Source organism: Macaca thibetana, chromosome 3 (genome assembly GCF_024542745.1).
Source record: "Macaca thibetana thibetana isolate TM-01 chromosome 3, ASM2454274v1, whole genome shotgun sequence".
Taxonomy (NCBI): Eukaryota; Metazoa; Chordata; class Mammalia; order Primates; family Cercopithecidae; genus Macaca; species Macaca thibetana.
This window is the reverse complement of record NC_065580.1, coordinates 4,812,741-4,834,144: the sequence shown is the minus strand read 5'-3', so window position 1 is coordinate 4,834,144 and position 21,404 is coordinate 4,812,741. Positions and strand designations below refer to the sequence as shown.

The 21,404-nt window shown below is 38.5% G+C and overlaps 1 protein-coding gene across 4 annotated transcripts in view; it reads left to right on the top strand.

Moving 5' to 3' along the window:
* Positions 1–21,404, top strand: part of DPP6 (dipeptidyl peptidase like 6) — a 1,147,427-nt gene that overhangs the window by 771,871 nt on the left and 354,152 nt on the right. For all 4 annotated transcript variants that reach the window (XM_050785804.1, XM_050785807.1, XM_050785803.1 and 1 more), the window contains exon 4: positions 19,516–19,610. In XM_050785804.1, the coding sequence (XP_050641761.1) occupies positions 19,516–19,610 (95 nt within the window). The remainder of the gene's footprint in view (positions 1–19,515; positions 19,611–21,404) is intronic.

The following is a 21,404-nucleotide window of genomic DNA, read 5'->3' as shown; positions in this document are numbered from 1 at the left end:
CCATCAAACCCATTTTTCTTTCTCAGGAATTCTTTTTTTTCAATTGTTGTTAAATATATATAATATAAAATCCGCCATTTTAACCATGTTAGAGTATATACTTCAATGGTATATTCACATTGCTGTGTACCCATCTCCACCATCCATCTCCAGACCCTTGCTACTTTCCAAACTGAAACTCTGTCCCCATTAAAACTAACTCCCCATTCCCCCAGCCCCTGCACCCACCGTTCTAGTTCCTGTCTCTGTGAATTTGACTACTGTAGGGACCTCCTGTCAGTGGAATCACGCAGTATTTGTCCTTTTGTGACTGGCTTATTTCACTTATCATAATTTCTTAAGGGTTCATCCATGTTGTAGCCTGTGACAGAACTTTCTTCTCTCTTAAAGCTGAATGATATTCCATTATATAGACAGACAACATTTTGTTGATCCATCTATCTGTCAGTGGAATCTTGGAGGCGCCTACCTTTTGGTCATTGTAAATGATGCTGCTATGCACATAAGTGTACAAATATCTGTTCGAGTCTCTGCTTTCACTTCTTCTAAGTCTATGCCTAGCAGTGGAATTGCTGGATCAAGTGGTAATTCTATGTTTAATCTTTTGAGGAACTGTCTTAACATTTATACGGAGTTCTTAATATTTCCAGAAACCATCCCAAATAGTGGACATGACAAAGTCATTTCAATGCCATTTTGACACCCAAGAAATTAGGCCTTAAAATGCTTAATGTACAAAAGAACAAACAATATACACTTGTCTCTCTTCAATGGAAATAGAGTTATTTCTGTGTGAGGGTCTGTTACTACATTCTGTGGAAGTGGCTGGAGAGTTTACCTGGCTTACAAAGTCTGTTTCGAATGGCCTGTCGTAAAATTTGCTTTTGAGGACTCTGGTGTGGCACTTCAAAAAATCAGCCACCATTCCCTGGAATACCATGTGATTGGAGAAGCAGATCGTGTCCTTCCTTGTGGAATAATTGTCCTGTCCTCCCTGGTGTTCTTTCTACAAGAATCAGCATCCACAGTGCATGAGAGGCCAGAAGACCTGGTGCGGGGCCATGGACTAGATTCCTGACATCGGGCATTTGCTGTTTCTGAGTCTGTTTCTTTCCTTTCTTTTTTTTTTTCTTTTTTTTAGACAGAGTCTCACTCTGTCGCCCAGGCTGGACTGGAGTGCAGTGGCGTGATCTCAGCTCATTGCAACCTCCATCTCCTGGGTTCAAGCACTTCTCCTCCCTCAGCCTCCCGAGTAGCTGGGACTACAGGCGCCCGCCACCACACCCGGCTAATTTTTTGTGTTTTTAGTAGAGACGGGGTTTCACCATGTTAGCCAGGATGGTCTTGAAATCCTGACCTCGTGTGATCTGTCCTCCTCGGCCTTCCAAAGTGCTGGGATTACAGGCGTGAGCCGCCGCGCCTGGCCTGTTTCTTCATGAGTAAAATCAATACGCTTGCATGTGAAGACAACCCCATGTCTCTTCCAGCTCTAAGTTCCCACAGTGCATGGAGGCCCAGATGATCACTGTAGGAATAGGAAAAACCATCATCAATTTTGTAGTCTGGGAGTGATGGTGCCTAAACAGTGAGAACAAAAATACTATCTATTCTATTGAAAAGGTCTTAAGAGCTCAGTAAATTTTGTCAAATTCGATCCATGGTATGCCTTACATCTACTACCTTTTATGCTTTCTTTTCTCTCTTTTCCCTACAAATAGTCACTTTTTCAGGTCTGGCGATAGTCCAGTGAACTTTAAACAGAGTCCTCAAGATCTTTCCTGGGGCCAGACTCTTGTGGCACTAGCTCTGTCTAATCTCACTTCACAAAACTGCTCCACAGCCTGACTTCCTGGAAGGATGTTTTCCTGCTTTCCCTGACGACCAGAAGGACTTCCTCAATACCTACTCTGAACTCTGGTTTTTTTGGTCCAGACAGAAACATAAAAAGAGAGGTGCAGCATTCCAACATGCAGGGAGTGCAAAGGACTGGGAATGTCAGGAGACCATGCTTAGCCACGCAGGAAGGCGCCAAGGAAACCGTGCTACTGAAAGGAGAATGAGAGCTGAGCCCCAGAGGAGGCATCTGCGGTCTCCCAGGAGAAATGTCTCACATGCACTGACTCAAGAAAATGTGACGTATAATCATGAAGGACATATATTGTACATACCATGGCTGATTCCTACAAAAATGGAAAACAACCAGGCAAATCTATGTGGGAAACACAATTATAATATTTATTCACTGGAGTAAGACTCTATCCTTTGATTTAACACATGGAGTGAGGACTTAAGACTCAGGACTTGGATGAGAAATGTAAGACGCATGAATTTCCAAAATGAAAATAGTTATTTGCTCATGGTTCAATTACATGGAATAGAAGCATAAGCAGAAATCAAATGGTCAAACTTACAAAATCTGCTCTTGTTTCTGAACAGTGATCAGTGGCCTCACTAAAAGGACTCAGGGCGTGGATATCTCTGTGGGGTAGTTTATTCTAGCACTTGGGTGTGCTTTGTCTTGGCAACATGGCCCACGGCACCGGAATAGCGCACAGCAGCTGAATGCCATCTCCAGTTTTCCGATTTCACTCACAGGCTTTCAGTCTTTTCTGTTACGATTTTTTCTTTTGAAATCCTCATTATGTTTGTTATATGAAACACACCAAAACATAGCATGACATGGTCTCTCCCATCAAAGCAGAATGACACATGGGGAAAGAAAAACATGATCCAAGGGCTGGGAGATGGGGAAGAAATGGCTGAGTGTGGATCAAGGCCATCACCTGCCTCTGTAGCTCCCCTGGCAGGACTGGACATGTAGGAGGCACCCCCACAGTCAGTATTTATTTGGTGTTCTAGGTCGGAATAATAGTGTGATTCCACTCAAGGGAAAGAAACAAAATCAGATCTTGGTTGTAGCACTCACTGCAGCATTTTGCTTGAATCTGGGGCAGGTGTGTCCTGCGATTCTGCTTGGAGAAGGGGAAGATCCCACAGGCGAGCGTCTCCACAGGGTGAGAGTTGAGCACCCAGCACAGTGTCTGCACAGAGGATGACAAAAATCTTGAATGAATGAATTGAGTTGAATAAGCAAACCTAGGACAGGATGTGGAAGGTGAACTCATGGTTTGTAAAGTCAGATACTTTGGCATTAGTGAGGTAGGCATGTGTATGTGTGTACTCACACACAGTTGTTTCTGTACTTGTGTGAGAGTTACTAATGTTGATCTAGTTGGCATTGTTTAGTTCCTAGAATAAATGAAGTATCATGGTGTTGTTTAAGGGAAGAAAATTTACTTTGTAATTCTGTGGTGTTGAAAGTAGGGAAAGAAATAGGTTGACTTTTAAACACACAGCGGTGCACTCATGGAGATCACATGGAAATGACAGCAGTGTTGTGTCCTGAAAGCAAAAGCAAAACAAAAACAAGAAAAAACGAAACCAACAGAACTTGGGCACTTAAGAAATCCATTTCCTAATGGAGTAAGCAGATACTGCACTGTAAGCTACAATTTTCAACGTCGTTTACCCTATGCCTCCACCATCCGGAGAGGCAGCTCTAACAAATGAGATGCAGCGATGACCTTTACCAGCTCCACCGATAGCTATAAATTGAGCTGAACATTCTCCTCAGCTAGCAGGACACAACTCATTACTGACCAAAGATTGCTACGATCTCTTGACTGAGATGTGTACCACTAAAATGAATGCTCCTTCACTCGTAAAAAACAATGTTATGTACTGCAGAAGACCTGATATGCCATTCGTTGGTTTTCGTGGATGACTACAAGAACAACCCCTAAAGATTAGCTGAGTCTTAGTGTATGTTAGTTAAATTATGATGCAGATCAATTTGTTCTTTTTTGAGAGAGTTGATTTGTTGTTTCTTAAATTAGAACCTTTATCGATGGCGTGCATGGAATATAATTGTCAGATTTACAGTCCTGATGATTCAAGCTTACATAACCAGTTGTTCCAAATACATTAAAGTAAAACTTATATCCATCAAACTAAGTCAGGATTTTGAATTTTTAAAGCTTTGGGTACATAGAAAAAATTGGTTTTGTCAATTTTTTTTGGCAAAACGACGCTGACTTTGAGAACAAACCAGTGTTCATGCCCAGGTGACATCACTTGCCCTGCTGTGATTATTAAAGCAACCCCTTGCACGGCCAAGTATCCTAGTCCAGATGATGAATTGCACAGTCTTATCAGAAGTGTATGAAATGGAAGGACCGTAGCCATACTTGATCTCCAGGATACACTTTTATCAGGCCCTGCAGGTAAAGTATTCCCATAAACCCTGTGGATTTTCACAGGAAGGCCTAAGTTACTCAGATGCCTGGGGGTTGTCGCTGGTTGCTTTCTGCTAATAATGTTAGTGGTCCTTATGCTTCATACTTAGTAGGACCTAATAGGTGAACCCAGATATGGTTCTAATGTCATTTAAGTTATTAATTGGCATTATTAATATCCCCATTTTTTTTCAGATGGGAGTATCAAGGCACAGAAAAGCCGTATAACCTGTCTGAGATTCCACAGTTAATAGCTAGTAAGCGTAGGAATTTTCTAGGACTCCAGGTTAAGCAACTACATCAGACATGGGTTCTCACTTCACCAGGAAACAAATGCGAGGACATTCTTACTTCCACTTACTACAATATATTAATGACTTGTGTGTGATGAGACCTCCACCCACTCGGAGCTTAGAGTCATAACCCGGTTATCCTGCAGCTTTCAGATGATGGGTTCTACCTCTCTAATTGACTAGACTTTCTCTAATAATCCTGCCAAAGTCTTTATGGGTCAAAGTCAGAAGGGAAAGAGTCTGTGATCAGAGCCAGAGTCATACGACACAGTGAATTTATACTAATGATGCCACTTGGGAAACTTCCAGCATGTTTTGCTGGAGAAGCCTGGGAGGCAGTCTGTCTCTCTGTCCCTGGTGGCACAGACAGCCCCCTGGAGCCAGCCAAATTCAGACTCACATTCTGCCTGAAGCAGAGGGACACAGGTAGCCACATGCCACCAGGAGACATCTGCCTTTGACATCCCACGTTTGTGACACGTGCCAGATCTTCTCGGAAAGAAACAGCCCACCGCAGTCACTGTGCCATCAGGCACTTTGAGGCTTGCAGACATACATGGGCAAGTCAGAAGGAGTGGATGATTCCTTCTCAGAGGACCCGCCTACTTTTCCCGGGAGAGTGAAGAAACCTCTAATCATTTGTTTCTCTGTTTTTCCAACCCAATGAGTAGACAGAATTGTTCTGTGTAAGGATTTTTCTTCTCTCTGTATAAGACACTGGCCTTCCTGCTGTTTGCATTTTGGATTATTTTGTTTGCTTTTAAGTCAGAAGGACAAGAGTTATGTACAGGCAAAGCTTTTTCATAGATTCCACCTAAAATGCTTCTAGATGATTCCTTTTTTTCCTTTGTCAATAAAATCGTGGGTGAATGTGTGGTCAAAAGATGCAGTTGGTTTTCCCCTTTCAGAGATCTGAGTGCCACTGGGGGAGGTGGCACCTCGTATTTATAAAATGTGTTCTTTCTTTTCTTTCTTTCAAAATGCCTAAACATAGCTGATCTCAATTAATCAACACAGTAACCTTTTCAGAAAAATAAGATATTCTATTACTGAAAACGAAAGACTGCAAGGTGAAGTAATTGGCCTCAAAAAACACTGCAAGGGGATTAGAACCAAATTCTCTTGATTCCAAATCCAGAAGTTACAGTCAGAGCATGATTATATTTCTTTATTTGCAAGGTGAAGTAATTGGCCTCAAAAAACACTGCAATGGGATTAGAACCAAATTCTCCTGATTCCAAATCCAGAAGTTACAGTCAGAGTATGATTATATTTCTTTATTAGGATTCAAGTCAGCTCTCAGCAACAGAAAGATTAAAATAATAGTAGTTTAAGAAAGATAGAAATTTATTTGTCTCTCAAATTCATTTATTTTCCATATGTAAGTCCAGAGGTGGAATCTACACTCTATTTTGCTTTTACCTTCCATTTCCAACATCACCTAGAGGAAAAAAATGGCTGCTCTAGCTCCAGCCATCATAAAAGCCTTCCTGCTAGCAGACATGGAAAAGGAGAGGGGACTATCATGCTGCGTCCTAAAGCGATATCATGCTGTATCCCTTTTAGGATACTGCTTTAGAGGTTGCACGGCATACTTCTGGCAGAGCCAGTCTGTGGCAAAGCCTAAAATAGAGGCCAAATTTCCAGACTTTTGGACCAAGCTCTTTCCAACAATCTGTCCCTTACCCCTGGAGCTTTTCGTCACCGTTTGCTGATGTAATCTTCCGGTCAAGTTTCTGTCTCTCTGCCTATCCATTAGTCTTTGCTAGTAGGAGGTGATTTTTCTCAGGGATGCATAGATAAAGTAAGGTGGAGGTTTGGCTCCACTGGAAATGCTGAAATGAATTTACTGCAAAATGGGTGTTTTCTGTGGGAGTGGGGTGGGGCAGGAAAATCTATTGCATCTCCACCAGCCAAAATTCACTTGCGCCTGGTAAGACTCCTCACATTTCTATCAGTGTCTACAACTTACAGAGTCACAAAAAGCTCGGAGACAATAGGAACAGAAAAACAATCTTAGATTTATATAACAGCTAATCACAGGAATCCGTAACAGCGTGTATGTGCAAAATCCTTTTGTTTGTTATCAAGAAAGAGCTTGGCTGATAACACATTTCTGAGGATATTCATTCCTGCATAAATTTTCAAGGATTTTTATTCTTTGCTGATTTTTCTTTTGCCTTCACCCCTCTAAACATTTGAAAGCCTGCTTAACTGTATATATATATTTTTTATGGTAGGGTCAAGTGAAAAAATAATTTGCAAAAACAAATCCTAATTCTACAAATAAATTGATTTTTTTTTTCCTTAACCATTTAGCAGGTGATTGACAATAATAAATACAGAAAGAGGGGCTTTCTTGTTTTAGTGGGGTTTCCGTGTAACCAGCTGTTTAAAAGTCTAAACAGGACTCTGTTGAGGCACATAAAAATTGAATGGAAAATAATGGAAATGTAAAAGATTTTAAAAGCTATTTGGGCAGTACGTTAATCAAAGACAAATTGGGCAGTCTCAGATCTTACGATTAAAAATTAAGTGAAATTGAAAGCCACTAAAATCATCTTTGAAATGTAGCTACTTCCCAAGTGATTTCCAAGCTGTGATTATTATTTTTTGAAAGTACTTGTCTATGTCATTACTGACGTTGTAAAAATAGATATTGTGGTATCATTTTACCATCGTTTGAAGTTCACAGAATTTAATAACCTACCTCTTTGTCTATCCACATACACTTACCCATTTCAGCCCCAGACAGTTCTCTACCTTTGTTTCCAAGGTGTAGGTTTTCTAAAGCAAATGCCTCTTAATACCCTCAGACTTACAAAATACAGTACCTGGTTGCATTCTTGAAAGGGGGAAGGAAGCCATTACTGTGGTCTTTCTAACTCATTCTTATTCTCAAGATCCTGCAGGAAAATCAGATGTAGTGAACCTCCCAGTCAGGTTATCCTGCCACGTATGTTAAAGTTGCAGCGTAAGTTGGAATCAAGAGACCTGCGAGAGGCCCTTGAGCCAGAGGGAGCTAACTAAGCAGCCAGCAATTCTAATGTTCACATCTCACTTAGAGTCCTAGAGAAGCTGGGAATTCCCCAGGTTTCGGGAGCACGTCTCACAAATGTCAAGGCTGTACCGCCTGGGTTAAGCCCTTACTGGCAGGGTTGCTGAATGCTGTTTGTATTTAGAATGGAAAGGAATATCATTAGAAAACTTGCTCTTTTGAAAGAAACCATTGTACCTCTTTTGAGCCCACATTGCCTTCCTCTGACAATTTTTGTGATGTAAACCAGAAAGAAGAAAACCCAGACACGGAAAATTAAAAACAAAAAAATTGGAACTCTGTCTCCTCCGAGCCTAACCCTATGTACTAAACTGCAGCCCTGCTGTAGAGCTTCCCAGCAGCGTCCGCTCAGGAGCTCCCTGAACTCTCTTCATCTGTACCATCAGTGGGTGTTATGGGGGTGTGCACCCCTGGCTTCCCACCTTCGGTATCTCCCATTTCCTGTACTTGTTTTACCTAAACATGAGGTTAGTTGTTCACAGTTTAGTCTTTCTCAATTCTACCCCCACCCGACGTCCCCACATAACCCACCTCTGGAGGGCATGGTCGCCTTCCTGATCATCCAGGGAGAAGCAGCTAGGCTCTTCTGAGTGACTGCTCCTCACCGACTGAGTCATTCCCAATCGATGCCTGTACTAGGGACAAGAGCTTCAACCCTATTGTACATTCCTGGAAATCAGGGATTATGTGGTTTTATTTTCTGCTTCATTTTTAATGAAATATTTTAAATATTTTCTTGAAAGGAGGAAGGAAAACATTACTGTGGTCTTTCTAACTCATTCTTTTCTTTCTTTCTTTCTTTCTTTCTTTCTTTCTTTCTTTCTTTCTTTCTTTCTTTCTTTTTCTTTCTTTCTTTCTTTTTTGAGACAGAGTCTTACTTTGTACCGTACTCTCCACAGAAAAGTAGAAAACATATTTCAGTGAACACCTATATTACTGGTACAAATACCAATTAATTTCAATGCCTTGGCCATTTTTATGTCCTCCATCAGTTCTTTTTTTGCTGGAAATATGTAAACATAAATTATACTATCACTTTCTTTCATCCCCGAATACTAAAACATTCATCTCCAAAGTATATCTTCCCATACATCTACAGGAACATCATCATATCTGACAAAAATGACCATAATCCCCAAATATTATTACATTCCTAGGCCATATTCAGATATCCTTATTCTGTCTCAAAATATTTTCTATAACTTTTGTTTTCTTTAAGCTTGGATCAAATCAAAAATTATAATTGTACTTGATTATGTCTTTTAAATTTCTCTTAATGGTAGAATGGCTCCTCTTTTTTCTGTGATATATACTATTTCACAATACACCTGGATTAGGCCAGTTGTATTGTATGCTCTCCTCCATTCTGGACTTGACTGATTGCATTCTTGTGAGGTGATTTCACATGTCTATCTGTAATGTCCACTTGTCCCACGACTGGTGACTCGAAGGGGAGACTAATGGGCAAAAGAGGGGACCACCAAATTTCTGTATTATAAACATGTTTTTCCCGTTGAGAATGGCGTATTTTCTGTGGGATAATATCCCACTAGCTTTTCTCCAAAAGAGGTTAGCATCCATCGATGATCCTTACCTGCACCAAGTTTTACAACAGGGGCTGCAAAGTGGTGATGTTCCAAATTAATGACCCCTTCTACACTTACCAGTTGACAGTCTTCTGAAAGGTGGAACTCTCCTTCATAAACAGGCTATTTGGTGTACCTGAAATACCAACAAAGCAGGCAGCTGAATCCTTAATTGTTTTCAATTATTAGTTTTCAGTTTAAGAAGTTGGTATCATAGTTATGTTCAGCTATGGAAAATAAACAGTTTTGTTTTCTTTAATGCTTTGTGGGTATCACTGTGGACTCACGCTTTTTAAAATGTATTCACTGTGTCTTCATCACTGATAGCATTATTCTTTTGGTGTTCGGATTGTCCTAACTTTGACCACAGACAGCCCCTCCAGCTGGTTCTTCTGTGCTTGTATCAGTAATCTAATGCCACAGAGTACTGTGTAATAAACAACCAACAACCTTCCAGAACACATAGAATAAGTCATTTTCACAAACCTGGCTGTTAGCAGGTGGTGGTTAGGGAACTCCGCGTATCTCATGGCTGATTTGCTCACATGGCCGGACACCCAGCTGGATGTTGGCGGATCTGGAGTGGCCTCTTCTTGGATGACTGGAGCAACTCAGTTCGTTCTTCATGCCTTTGATCCTTCTCCTGGGCCAGGACACTAGGTCAGGCATGTTTGTCTCACGGCAATAGCAGAACCCGAGAGAGCAAATATACTGTGCAAGAGCTTCTTAAGCGCCAGCCCTCTTCTATTTACTGATATTCCATTGCCCAAATCTAGTCCTGTGTCTGAGCCTACAGTCATGAGAAAAGGCCCTGAAAAATTAGATGGAAAAGGGTGGGGTGAAGAATTGGAGCCATTTTGTAATCTACCATAGTCTTATTGACATGTCATTCTCAGTCACTTGTCTCCCAGACTGGTCTTTGCTTTCTGTCCAGTAATATATTTTAGATTTATAATATACTCTGTGTGCCTCAGACCTGGAAACATCCATTTTTTTCAAGGATCCCTGGCTTATTTTAGGGAGAATGGTACTTAGAGACAAAAATCTGGGTGTCTGGGATAATCATGCTTCTAGCCCATTTTCATGGACTAGACTAGCAAGTATATAGTTTTGAACAATAAAGAAACATTGGTTCCTATTGATATTTCTGATGCCAATTCAACATCACAGAGCTTTAAATTTTAACTGAATTTCCTTTTGTTTTTTAAAGACAGGGTCTCACTCTGTTACCCAGGCTGGAGTGCAGTAGTGCAATCATAGCTCACTGCAGCCTCAAACTCCTGAGCTCAAGAAATCTTCCACTTCAGCCTCTTGAGTATCTGGGACTACAGGCAAATACTACCATGCCCAGCTAACTTTTAAATTATTTTTTTTGAAGAGACGGAGTCTGGCTATGTTGCCCATCTAATTTTTCAGGATCTCAAACTCCTGGGCTCAAGCTCTTCTCCTGCCTTGGCCTCCCAAAGTGCTGGGATGACAGGCATGAACCACTGCACCTGGTCTGAATGTCCATGATTAAAAATGTGGATCTCTTTTCTCTTCTACAGAAAACCTTAGTTCCTAATAACATTAACAGAATTATTTATTTACTTGGAATTATGTCTGAGAGCACAGTGCTGTGATTAACATGGAATGTTACTAGAGCTAGTATGCAGTAACTGTCATCTGATGATAAGTTTCATTAAAGTCAGGGAATGTGGCTAACACATGGTGCATACCAAATATCTAGCAGAGTATCCCATACATTGTAAATATTTTTTTAATGGATAAAATGTCTATTGGTTTTGTTGTTGTTCTTTTGTTTTTTGTTTTTTTGAGTTTTGCTTCTCGTACCCATTATTTCTCTTTTTGGAAACACCTACCTTTTCTAAGCATATTCTCATGCAAATGAGTTACTCATCTACTTCAAGCAGAATGCACATAATTTCTTTTACATTTCCTCACCCTCTCTATGTGTAGTATTTCCTTGATATGCTAAAGGGCTGTGTGCAGTTCTCATAATCCCAAAGAAAAGGATGTAGTTATCATGTTGGGTACTTTTTTAAAATATCGTGAGTTTTAACAAAACCTAAAAACCAGAAGTGCCTTTGGCATTTCCATGGCATTCAGACTCCTACTTTTCAATCCATTGATTCTGATGACGATTACTGAGGCTCCTGGTACAATATAAGCCTGCATTCTTTTTTAAGGTCTTGTGACATTTGGGTTATTCTGGAATTTGTGTTTAACTATTTAAAGATTTCCTATTTTGTCCCACAACGGTTGTCTTCATTATCTTTAAGAACGAAGACATTATTGCCAAGAGGAAGGTCTGGAGTTCTGCTCACCACCTTCAAGGACATTCTTTGGTGTTCTCTTCGGTAGCCATGGCCTGAGAAGGGTGATTTTTCCAGGTGAAAGATAGGCTGTGGTGTAAACTAAGACATTCCAAATAAAACATACTCACGTAATATAACCTCGTAGACAGTGCTGTCCAGAAGAACTTTTGGCAGTATTGGAAATATTCTATACCCACAGCATCCAACACAGTACCCACCAGCTATATGTGGTTACTGAGAACTTGAAATGTGTCTAGTATAAATGAGGAGCTAAATTTTTAATGTTATTTAATTTTAATTAATTTTAATATTAATGGAAGCATGTGGCTAGAGGCTACATATTAGCAGTACGGTTCTAGATTATAAATATGGTTCAACTAAAATATTTGCATTTCACTCATATTTCCTAAAAGAAACTGGCAGTAGGAATTAATGTCAGCTTTCTAATCATTTTTGATTCTTCTTATAACTTGCCATACACACCTTACTCTTTAAGAGCCAAAGGAAAAATCACTGTTCATGAGAGGCGGTGTATCTACATCTGGACTGAAGACCTTCATTTGGCTGCTGTGAGTTCCTAGGCTCCCAGCTCCTGACTTTGCAGGGAAAATGTTCAGAATTGGAGCTTGTGGCCCAGTAATTATTGGAGAAACCTGGTGAAAACACAGTCACGAATAGCCTGCAACCAAAATATCAGGTTAATTCTATAAACAAATTATGGCAGAAGCCCAAAAGGGATGAAATGAAAGACCGGTGCAACAGACCTTTATTTACATTATAGCTGCATGATGTTTTTAAAATTCTTGAACTGTAAATAGAAAATGTTAAACAAAAGTAGAAAGAATAGTAAATAAGCCTCCAAATCTGTTTGTTTTTTAAGTATCATTTTAAGTTCAAGAACTTATGCATAGTTGACGAGCTTTAATCTTTTGCAGTTATTAGTTTTATCAATGCTCCAAATGTTCTATTCTTGGCCAGCGGGAGGCTCTCCAAGATGGCTTCTGAGTCATTTTGGCATGGTCCTAATAAATTTTGACCTTTGGGCTCAGATATGGCCTGTCACAGACCTGGAATTAGCCATTTACAGAGAGAATCTGGGTTTCATTTGGTGGGAAATGGTATTTCTAGACTGCAATGTGGGTACTAGAGATTACACATTAATATTTTATGACCATAATATTGATGTTGACTGTCTTAAGATATGTGTTTATCGTATGCTTTTGTTATCAGAACATACATAAATGCAAGTAAATTATAGATAGAAATAAAATAAGCAATAGAACACTTTCTATTGCTAGTTATTTAAAATTAAAAGATGATATGAGAAAAATTTACTACATTCATTGTGTATACTCTTTGTTTCAGAAATTAAAATCTATTACTATGTGAGGATTCTTTGTGATATTTATACAATCAGGGATTAATGTACTCTTCAAAACCAAACAGCATATACAAATTACACTTAGTAATGAGATCTGTTAGCTCAATTGTTAATGAATCTACAGTACCATAAGATGCCATAACATTATTTAAATTTTTAACATATGCATGGCCTTTGAAAGCCTTTTTAAAAATGCATTATTGTCAAGCAAAAGTAAACAACATATAAAATCAGCTGATATATGATGCTATGAGTAAATAACTGGAATTTTATCTTATTATTGAGAGAGTTAGAAAAATAATTTGTTATTCTTATATCAGTTTGAAAACAAAAAAGAAACTATCTTCCTAGTCCTAGCTACCAATGCAATTTTTTCCATTTCTGTAATATTTTCAGCTTGAAGAATTGCATAAGTACACAGAAAAATGAGATTAGTGGTATATTTTAAATGCAAAGCACTAGATATATTGCACATGAAAAGTAGCAATTGGTGGTGCTGTAAGCTTTCCTTTGGGAAATTTTCTCCTAGGAATCTGACATTGTATGTTTCTTAGAACTCCCACTGAGCGTGGCTTTTCAACTTTATCTCCCTATCCATATAGCATTAAAATGCACTGTACACTCCCCTGTGTAACATCTTAATGCTTTGCAATGATAAGGATAAAATAATGATAATTGAATCTCATGAAGAGGCACAAAAGTATAATTTGACAAAAAAGAAACACCATGCCTATGCCTCTGTCCTTACTCCACCTGCGTCAGGCCCTCCTCATTCTAGAGCAGTTACTCTTACACTAGTGGTTCTGGTCATTGTTTTGTATGTAAGGTGGATATTTGGTGAATCAGTCTTATGATAGTATTAATTGGCTCAATTCATTATACATATATTTAGCCTCTAACTTGGTACCAGTCATTATGCTAGGTATTAGAGATAGAAAATCAGGAAGGTGTGGCCTCTTCTCTGGAGAATCATGTACTCTAGTGCAGAAGACAGAGAGTTATAACAGACAAATAACTCTATCATGCTGTGATGAGTAAAAAATAGGATGAATGAAGTGTGGACTGAAATCAGGGAGAGATGAATCCTGCCTTGAAAAGTCATGAAAACTGTACAAGGGAGTTGGCCTTTATGCAGATCCCAGGAAGATCTTACCTGGCCATAGTAGGAGAAGGACATTACAGGTGCAGGGAGCAGTATGAGGGAGTGCAGAGGACTGGGAGACATGGTGGTGCTCAGGATGCTTTGTTGGGGTGATAGGCATTCAAATGGGAAGAGGGGCCAAGGCCAGAATTGGAAGGACCTTAAATGTCAGGCTAAGAAACTTGACCAAAATAGTTTCTGCCAAAGGGATAAAAAGGAGTTTTAAAAGAGAGAGATGGCTTTGTCTGCACAGAGAATGGAAATAAGGAGAGAGACCCATTAGGAGACTGCTGGAGTAGTCTATGGTGAAGGTGATGACAATCAGAACCAAGGCAGAAACATTGGAAATGAAGAAGACAGGTGATTTGAGAAGGCTTCGAGAGGAAGAATGGGCAAGTTAGGAAATAATTCAAAGAGGGGATCCCCAGTCACTGCCTTCCCACATTGCTGAATGACCTGTGAATCGTATCTGTGGAAGGGAATCAAGGCAGGTCAGCTAAAGAAGTTAAACATCTTCACTAACAATAAAGCTGCTACCCAAGAAACAAAGTTGGTGGTATAAGCCTAGCAGAGAAAATTGCCTGCTAGAGCAAAGGAAATAACATTTATTGGGAAATAATATCAAAACCCAGAATGTCCAGAAATTAGTATATATACATACAAATAACCAAGAAAATGGAACACATGCTCAACATAAAAGAAGTTAATAGTTTGACCTGGAAATGGAACAGACTTCTGGAACTGACAAAGATTTTTTGAAAGCTATTACAACTATCCTCAACGAATTAACATAAGCCTGTTTTTCAGTGAATGAAAATCTCAGCAGAGAAATTAACATAAGCCCGTTTTTCAGTGAATGAAAATCTCAGCAGATGGTTTGCTGCACCCATCAACCCGTCACCTACATTAGGCATTTCTCCTAATGCTATCCTCCCTCCCCTAGCCCCCCACCCCCTGACAGGCCCCAGTGTTTAAAAAATTAATTAGGAGAATAATAAGGAAAGCCACACCCTGGTAAATAATTTTTAAAAAATACATCTCAGACAAAGACTCATATCCAGAATGTTTAAAGGACTCAGTAATAAATTGTAAAAAAAAAAAAAAAAAAAAAAAAAAAAAAAAAAAAAAAAAAATGGACAAAATTTTTTAAGATACTTTGCAAAAAACCTGCAAATGACCCATAATCACATGAAAAGATGTTCATTATTACTATTTATCAGTGAGATACCACTACACACCTGCTAGAGTGGCTAATGTTTAAAAGACTGATTTTGCCAACTGATAGCGAGAAAATGGTGTGCATGTGACTCTTACACAATTGATAGTGGAAATGCAAAATGGTATAGCTACTTTGGAAAATAGTTTGACAGTTTCCCATAAAGTTAAGTGCAAACATATACCATATGACCCAACAATATAATAGCTACAACCTGGTAGCAGTCTAAATTCTCACCAATGCATGAATTTGAATGCATAAAAATTGAAGTCTATCAGTCCACTAGACTACTCTTTTGCAGTATAAGGGAATGAAACATTAATACATGGAATAACATGGATAAATCTCAAAATCATTATGATGAGTGAAAGGAGAGAAACACAAAAGACTGTGTAATGTGTGATTCTATTTGTGAGAAATTCTAGGAGAGGCAAACCTATCTAATGAACACAACAGATCACTTGTTGCCTGGGGCTACTGATGAAATAGATGATCCACAATAAAGGGGCATAGAGGTCTTTCACATCCTTTGTGGATTTATTTCTAGATAGGTTATGTTTTGTGTTATTTTTGTCAATGGATAAATATAAAAACTCATGGAAAGATGCTAAAAAGAAAAAAGTAAATAAACAGAAAGGCAGACAAAGTACACAGAAGGAAGACTCAGTGTTGTAAAGGTGTCCAATTTCCTCCAAATGGAACTTTCAACTGAAAGAAATTTCAGTCAGTTTCCCAGGAGAATTCTTTACTAGTTTAACAGGCTGAATGTAACACGTATAATAAACAGCAAAATCCTAAGAAACACCAAACCCTTCGTGAAGGAAAATCATATGGGAAAACTTCCAGATAGCAAGGTGTACTACAAAGGTACATAATTTCACAGTGTAGTATCGATGCAGGAATGAGCCAACTCATCAGTGAACACATAAGAAAGTCCCATATGACCCAATGACTGCAGATATTGTTGCTGAAATATTATTGATGATATCACATCTTACAGAGTGAATAATGACCTTCTCAAATTGTACTGGAACAAATAGCTATAGATATAAACATAGAAAATTAGATTCCTACCTCACACCATACATTCATGTCATCTTCCAGTGAATTAAGCCTTTATTTTTTAAAGGAAAAGTAAAAAATGTTTCAGAAAAAATATAGGAGAATATTACTATGACCTTGTAATGGGAAAGTATTTATTATTTATGTCATATCAAACACAAAGGGTAAACATTTTTTACTACATTAATAATTTCTGTTTATCAAAATATTTTATATGTAAAATGAAAACCACAACTAATAAAATGGACTTTCAACACATAAAACTAATGAATATTTCATATGGGATGTATAAAAATCTCTTATAAATCAATTAGATAAAAACATTCCAACAGAAAAAGGTAGGCAAAATAAATACACCAATGAATTTTATAAAATAAGACAAAAATAGTAAATAAGCACATGAAGAGACTTTTAAAGTGATTAACACTCTGATGATGCAAAATAAAATCAGAGATACCATTTTTTGCACCCACTGTATTGGAAGATAGTAAGAAGTTTGAAAATAGCAAGTTTTAGACAGGATGTGAGTTATGAGAACTCATTCACTATTGGTGCCTGTTAAAGTGCCATAACCACTTTTGAAAATAACTTGCAAGTTTAAGAATTCCCATAACCTAGGCAAAACCCCGTCTCTACTGAAAATACAAAAACTAGCTCAGTGTGGTGGTGCAAGCCTGTAATCCCAACTACTGGGAAGGCTGAGGCAAGAGAATCACTTGAACCCGGGAGGCAGAGGTTGCAGTGAGCCGAGATTGTGCCATTGCACTCCAGCCTGGGCAACATGAGTGAAACTCCATCAAAAAAGAAAAAAGAAAAAAGAAAAGAAAGGAAAGGAGAGGAGAGGAGAAGCAAAAGCCTTGTACATTTGTACCAAAAGAGGTAAAGAAGAGTATTCCTAGTAGAATGGTTTGTAATAGCAATAAAACTAGGAATGACTGGTATCCATTGTAATATTCACTTGAGTCGTGTACATCAGTGAGAACTAAGAGCCAAGATAGTATGGACTATTATATTCACCTTAGAAATATGATATAATATAAATTACTGAGGAACACAGTAAATATCACCTTATTAAGCTCAAATGCAAAAAAAACTAAACAACATAGTATTTAAAGATACATAAACATGTGATAGAACTGTTAAAAGTACTGGAACGATAAAATTCAGGAGAAAGAAAAGCAATCATATGTTCTAATTCTGAAATGGTCTCATTGGTTTCCATTGTAACAAGCAGGTTTTATGTACCTCAAATGTAGAACAGCATAATCTTTTTTATGTACGTATTTACTTTAAGTTCCGGGATACATGTGCGGGATATGCAGGTTTGTAACATAGGTAAACGTGTGCATGGTGGTTTGCTGCACCTATCAACTCATTACCTAGGTATTAAGCCCTGCATGCATTAGCTATTTATCCTGATGTTTTCCCTCCTCCTGCCCCCCTGCAACAGGCCCCAGTGTATGTTGTTCCCTTCTCTGTGTTCTCATTGTTCAGCTCCCCACTGCACACTCTTAAACAATCATTATGTTTCACTGTGATCAGTAATGTGGGGGTGGGGTAAAAGCAGAGAACTTGGAACTCCTGAGTGGGGGTCAAAGGCCATAAATCTTCATCCACTGAAGGCAAAGTTGATATTTAGAAATTCATTCAAAGTAAAAGCTAGTGAACAAAGGGAGATAAGGAGATAATTAAGTAGTAACCTTTTTTGCAACTTACATAACTAACAAACTTAAGTGCTTTCTAAAAAAAAAAAAAAAATTCTAAAATTTGCTATATGAGGGCAACTTCACTGAAATGATTGCAGAGGTTTCCATGTGAGTACTTGTAATGGGAGATAGCTCATTCGATAGATGCACCTTGGCGTGTTTGCTTAAGAAACAGAAAAATTGACTCATTTGATTTGTTCATGAAAGTATTACCAGGAAAATAAATGAAAACAATTTCACCTAAACATCTGTTAACTTTAGTACTGAATCTTTGGATGTAATTTACATAATTCGTAAAATAGATTGATCTAGGTCCATGTCGATGATGACATTTTCTTTATAGTGATAGACTTTCATTTTCCTCATAAAATCTACACATACTTAAATTATAACAACTTCTGCTTTTGAATTAATCCAGTCTGCATCATGTTTTTCAGTCATTGACTATTACATGTGAAATGCCTTTACCATCAAACTGGCTCAAGGTTACTGCCTTCACTCAGAAAGATAACGTCTTCCTTCTCCCCACTGTGGTCCCTGCCTCTCAACCTACAACCCTACATTTCAGGAAGTAATTTTCCCGTATGAAATTTTCTTACTGTCTTCTAAGGTAGTGGCTGCAAAATGGTACCTATCTCTGCTTTTATTTTGCATCATCAGAGTGTTCATGACTTTAAGAGTCTATTCATGTGCTTACTCACTATTTTTGTTTTATAACATTTCTTGGTGTATTTATTTTGCCTATTTTTTTTTCTGTTGGAGTGTTTTTATCTCATTGATTTTGGGGAGTTTTTTTTTTTTTTAATACAACCCTACCTTTCAGAAATATGCCCTTTCATTCATAGGAGATATATAAGTACGTGTCCATATGCATACTATTTTGAGTCAGCGTTTTTCCTAATTTTCTAAATTTGAAATCTTGGTTGTTCATATACAAGAGGCCAGACTCAGCATCTATGAGATGTTTAGATTCAAAGGTATTCACGGCAGCGAAGCAGCTAACTCCTCCAAGCAAGAGCACCTAGGGGAGCTTGTGGAGCAGAGGAAAGCACGTTTTGCAGGATGTGGCTATGGGCCGCAGGCATTCTGCATACAGATTTACTCCAAAGTTGGATATAGGAAATTAGTCCCTTTACTAGCAGTTGTCTTTGGCCTCTTGGAATAGCTGCTTTCTTAATCTGCTCTTTGTGTCCTGCCCAAGAACATTCTAGCTGTTCCAAAGGTTTTCTGGGTGTGCGCCTGTGCTTTCTATGTCAGTTTGTAAAGTAGGAGAGAAGCATCACGTGAGGTTGGATTAAGAAAATTTAGGTGTATTGCACCATATTGAAAGGGCCCTTTGATGAGTGGGAGCCTATCTTTTTTTTCAAAACTAGCGATTTTACTTTACATAAGCATTCGTCAAAAGCTGAGGGGAGTTCTTTGATGTTTCACGTGGTTTTTTCTACTTCCTCTCTTACAGATACAGAATTCATCTACAGAGAACAGAAGGGAACAGTGAGACTGTGGAATGTTGAAACAAATACTTCTACTGTCTTAATAGAAGGCAAAAAAATTGTAAGTACTCTCTTTAATGACCAGGATAATTTCGGTTTTTCTTCCTGCAAGTCAATAAAGCAGAAAATGACTTTTGGTTTCAACTTTTCGCATAGCCAAGGAGAAGCAATAAACTTGTAACACTACAGGCTGAGCAACCAAAGATAATGTGAAATTGAAACCACACTAATTTAATAAGATAAAAGCACTGTTTCTTTCAGTGTCCGGGAAATTTCTCTGCAGGTGTTGGGAACAAGTGTTGCATATCATATATAATTAAAAGATAAAGTCCTAAGGCTTTTACACATTTACAGAACAATTGCAATAATGCATGTAGAATACTTCAGGAGAATTTGCTCAATCCCGTTTAAAAAAAGCTCATCTCCACATGCATAGGAAGTATTAACTTAGGTACTGTGACTGTATTTACCCTAATTATATTAAGTGATGCTTATGCGTTAAAGCAAATACTGAGTCAATATGAATGCCACTGCTTTATAATTTGGGAAAACTTGTTTTCCCAAATATATGTATATTTTTTGAGACAGGATCTCGCTTCATTGCCCAGGCTGGAGTGAAGTGATGCAATCATGGCTCATTGCAGCCTTGACCTCCCAAGCTCAGGTAATCCTCCCACCTCAGCCTCCTAAATAGCTGGTACTACAGGCATGTGCCACCATGCCCAGCTAATTGATTTCGGTTTTGTTTGTAGAGATAGCGTCTCACAATGTTGCCCAGGCTGGTCTTGAACTCCTGTACTCAAGCAATCCTCCTGTCTTGGCCTCCCAAAGTGCCAGGATTACAGGCCTGAGCCACTGTATCTGACCCCAGAGATTTAAATGGCATTAAGATTTGATGTTCATGTGTGGTTAAAGATATGTATTAGAAACATTGACAGAAGTTATATACCAAAATCAATTTAAAGAGAATTAACGTTTTGTTTGTTTACAAAATGTTCAGACTCTTATTAGAATAAATAAATCTCCAACTCTAAGCAGTTGATTCTTTTCTTGTTTGAGACACTGGGGAAATCAAAGGACGGAACTAAGGTTAAATCTATGTTAAAAAGCAAGAATTGAAACAGGCTGTGAATCCTGAGTTACAGCGATCATAACAGGGCTCTGGTATGAATCAGAAACACAGAAATCCTAGAATCCTATAATCCAGGATTAGAGGAGGTTGTAAAAAAAAAAAATTAATCGGTTCCCTGGTTTTACAGATAAGGATACTGAACCCAGACTTAGAGCATGAGTCTCCCAGCTCACTGATGGCTGAGGGAGCGTTCAGGCCGGGTCCCAGAAGCCTGCATTCAGGGAGAAGGAAGATGGCTTCATCTTTACCCCACCCCACCCCAGACCCAGAGAAATACTGTGCTGCCTTCCTTTCCCTCCTGAAGAACATGGAACTTGCTAGTTAAATACTGCCGTTTCTTTTCTTTTGCATAAAGATACATTTTATTAAAAAGTTTGCTGAGATTTAATATTAGGTGGATGCTGCCCTTAACATAGACTGCAGGTGTAAGGAAGGCCTCGCGCTGTTGGATGATGGCGTAGTTCCAAAAACCATCACTTGATTGAATGAAATAGTATTCTGCAAAGTAGGACCTAGGACAAATGCATGTGCCTGCATTTTTGCATTAAAAAATCATCTTTGGTAGAATTATTCCCTTAAGAGAATCTGATTCAACTCATTTAGAAATACTAACGTTGCAGAAATGGTTTTCTAATATTAATAGAGAGGATAAAATGATCAGACTGTTGCTGAGCGTGAGTGCGTTTTAATGTCAGAATGTTATTATTTCCTGTGAGGATGTCA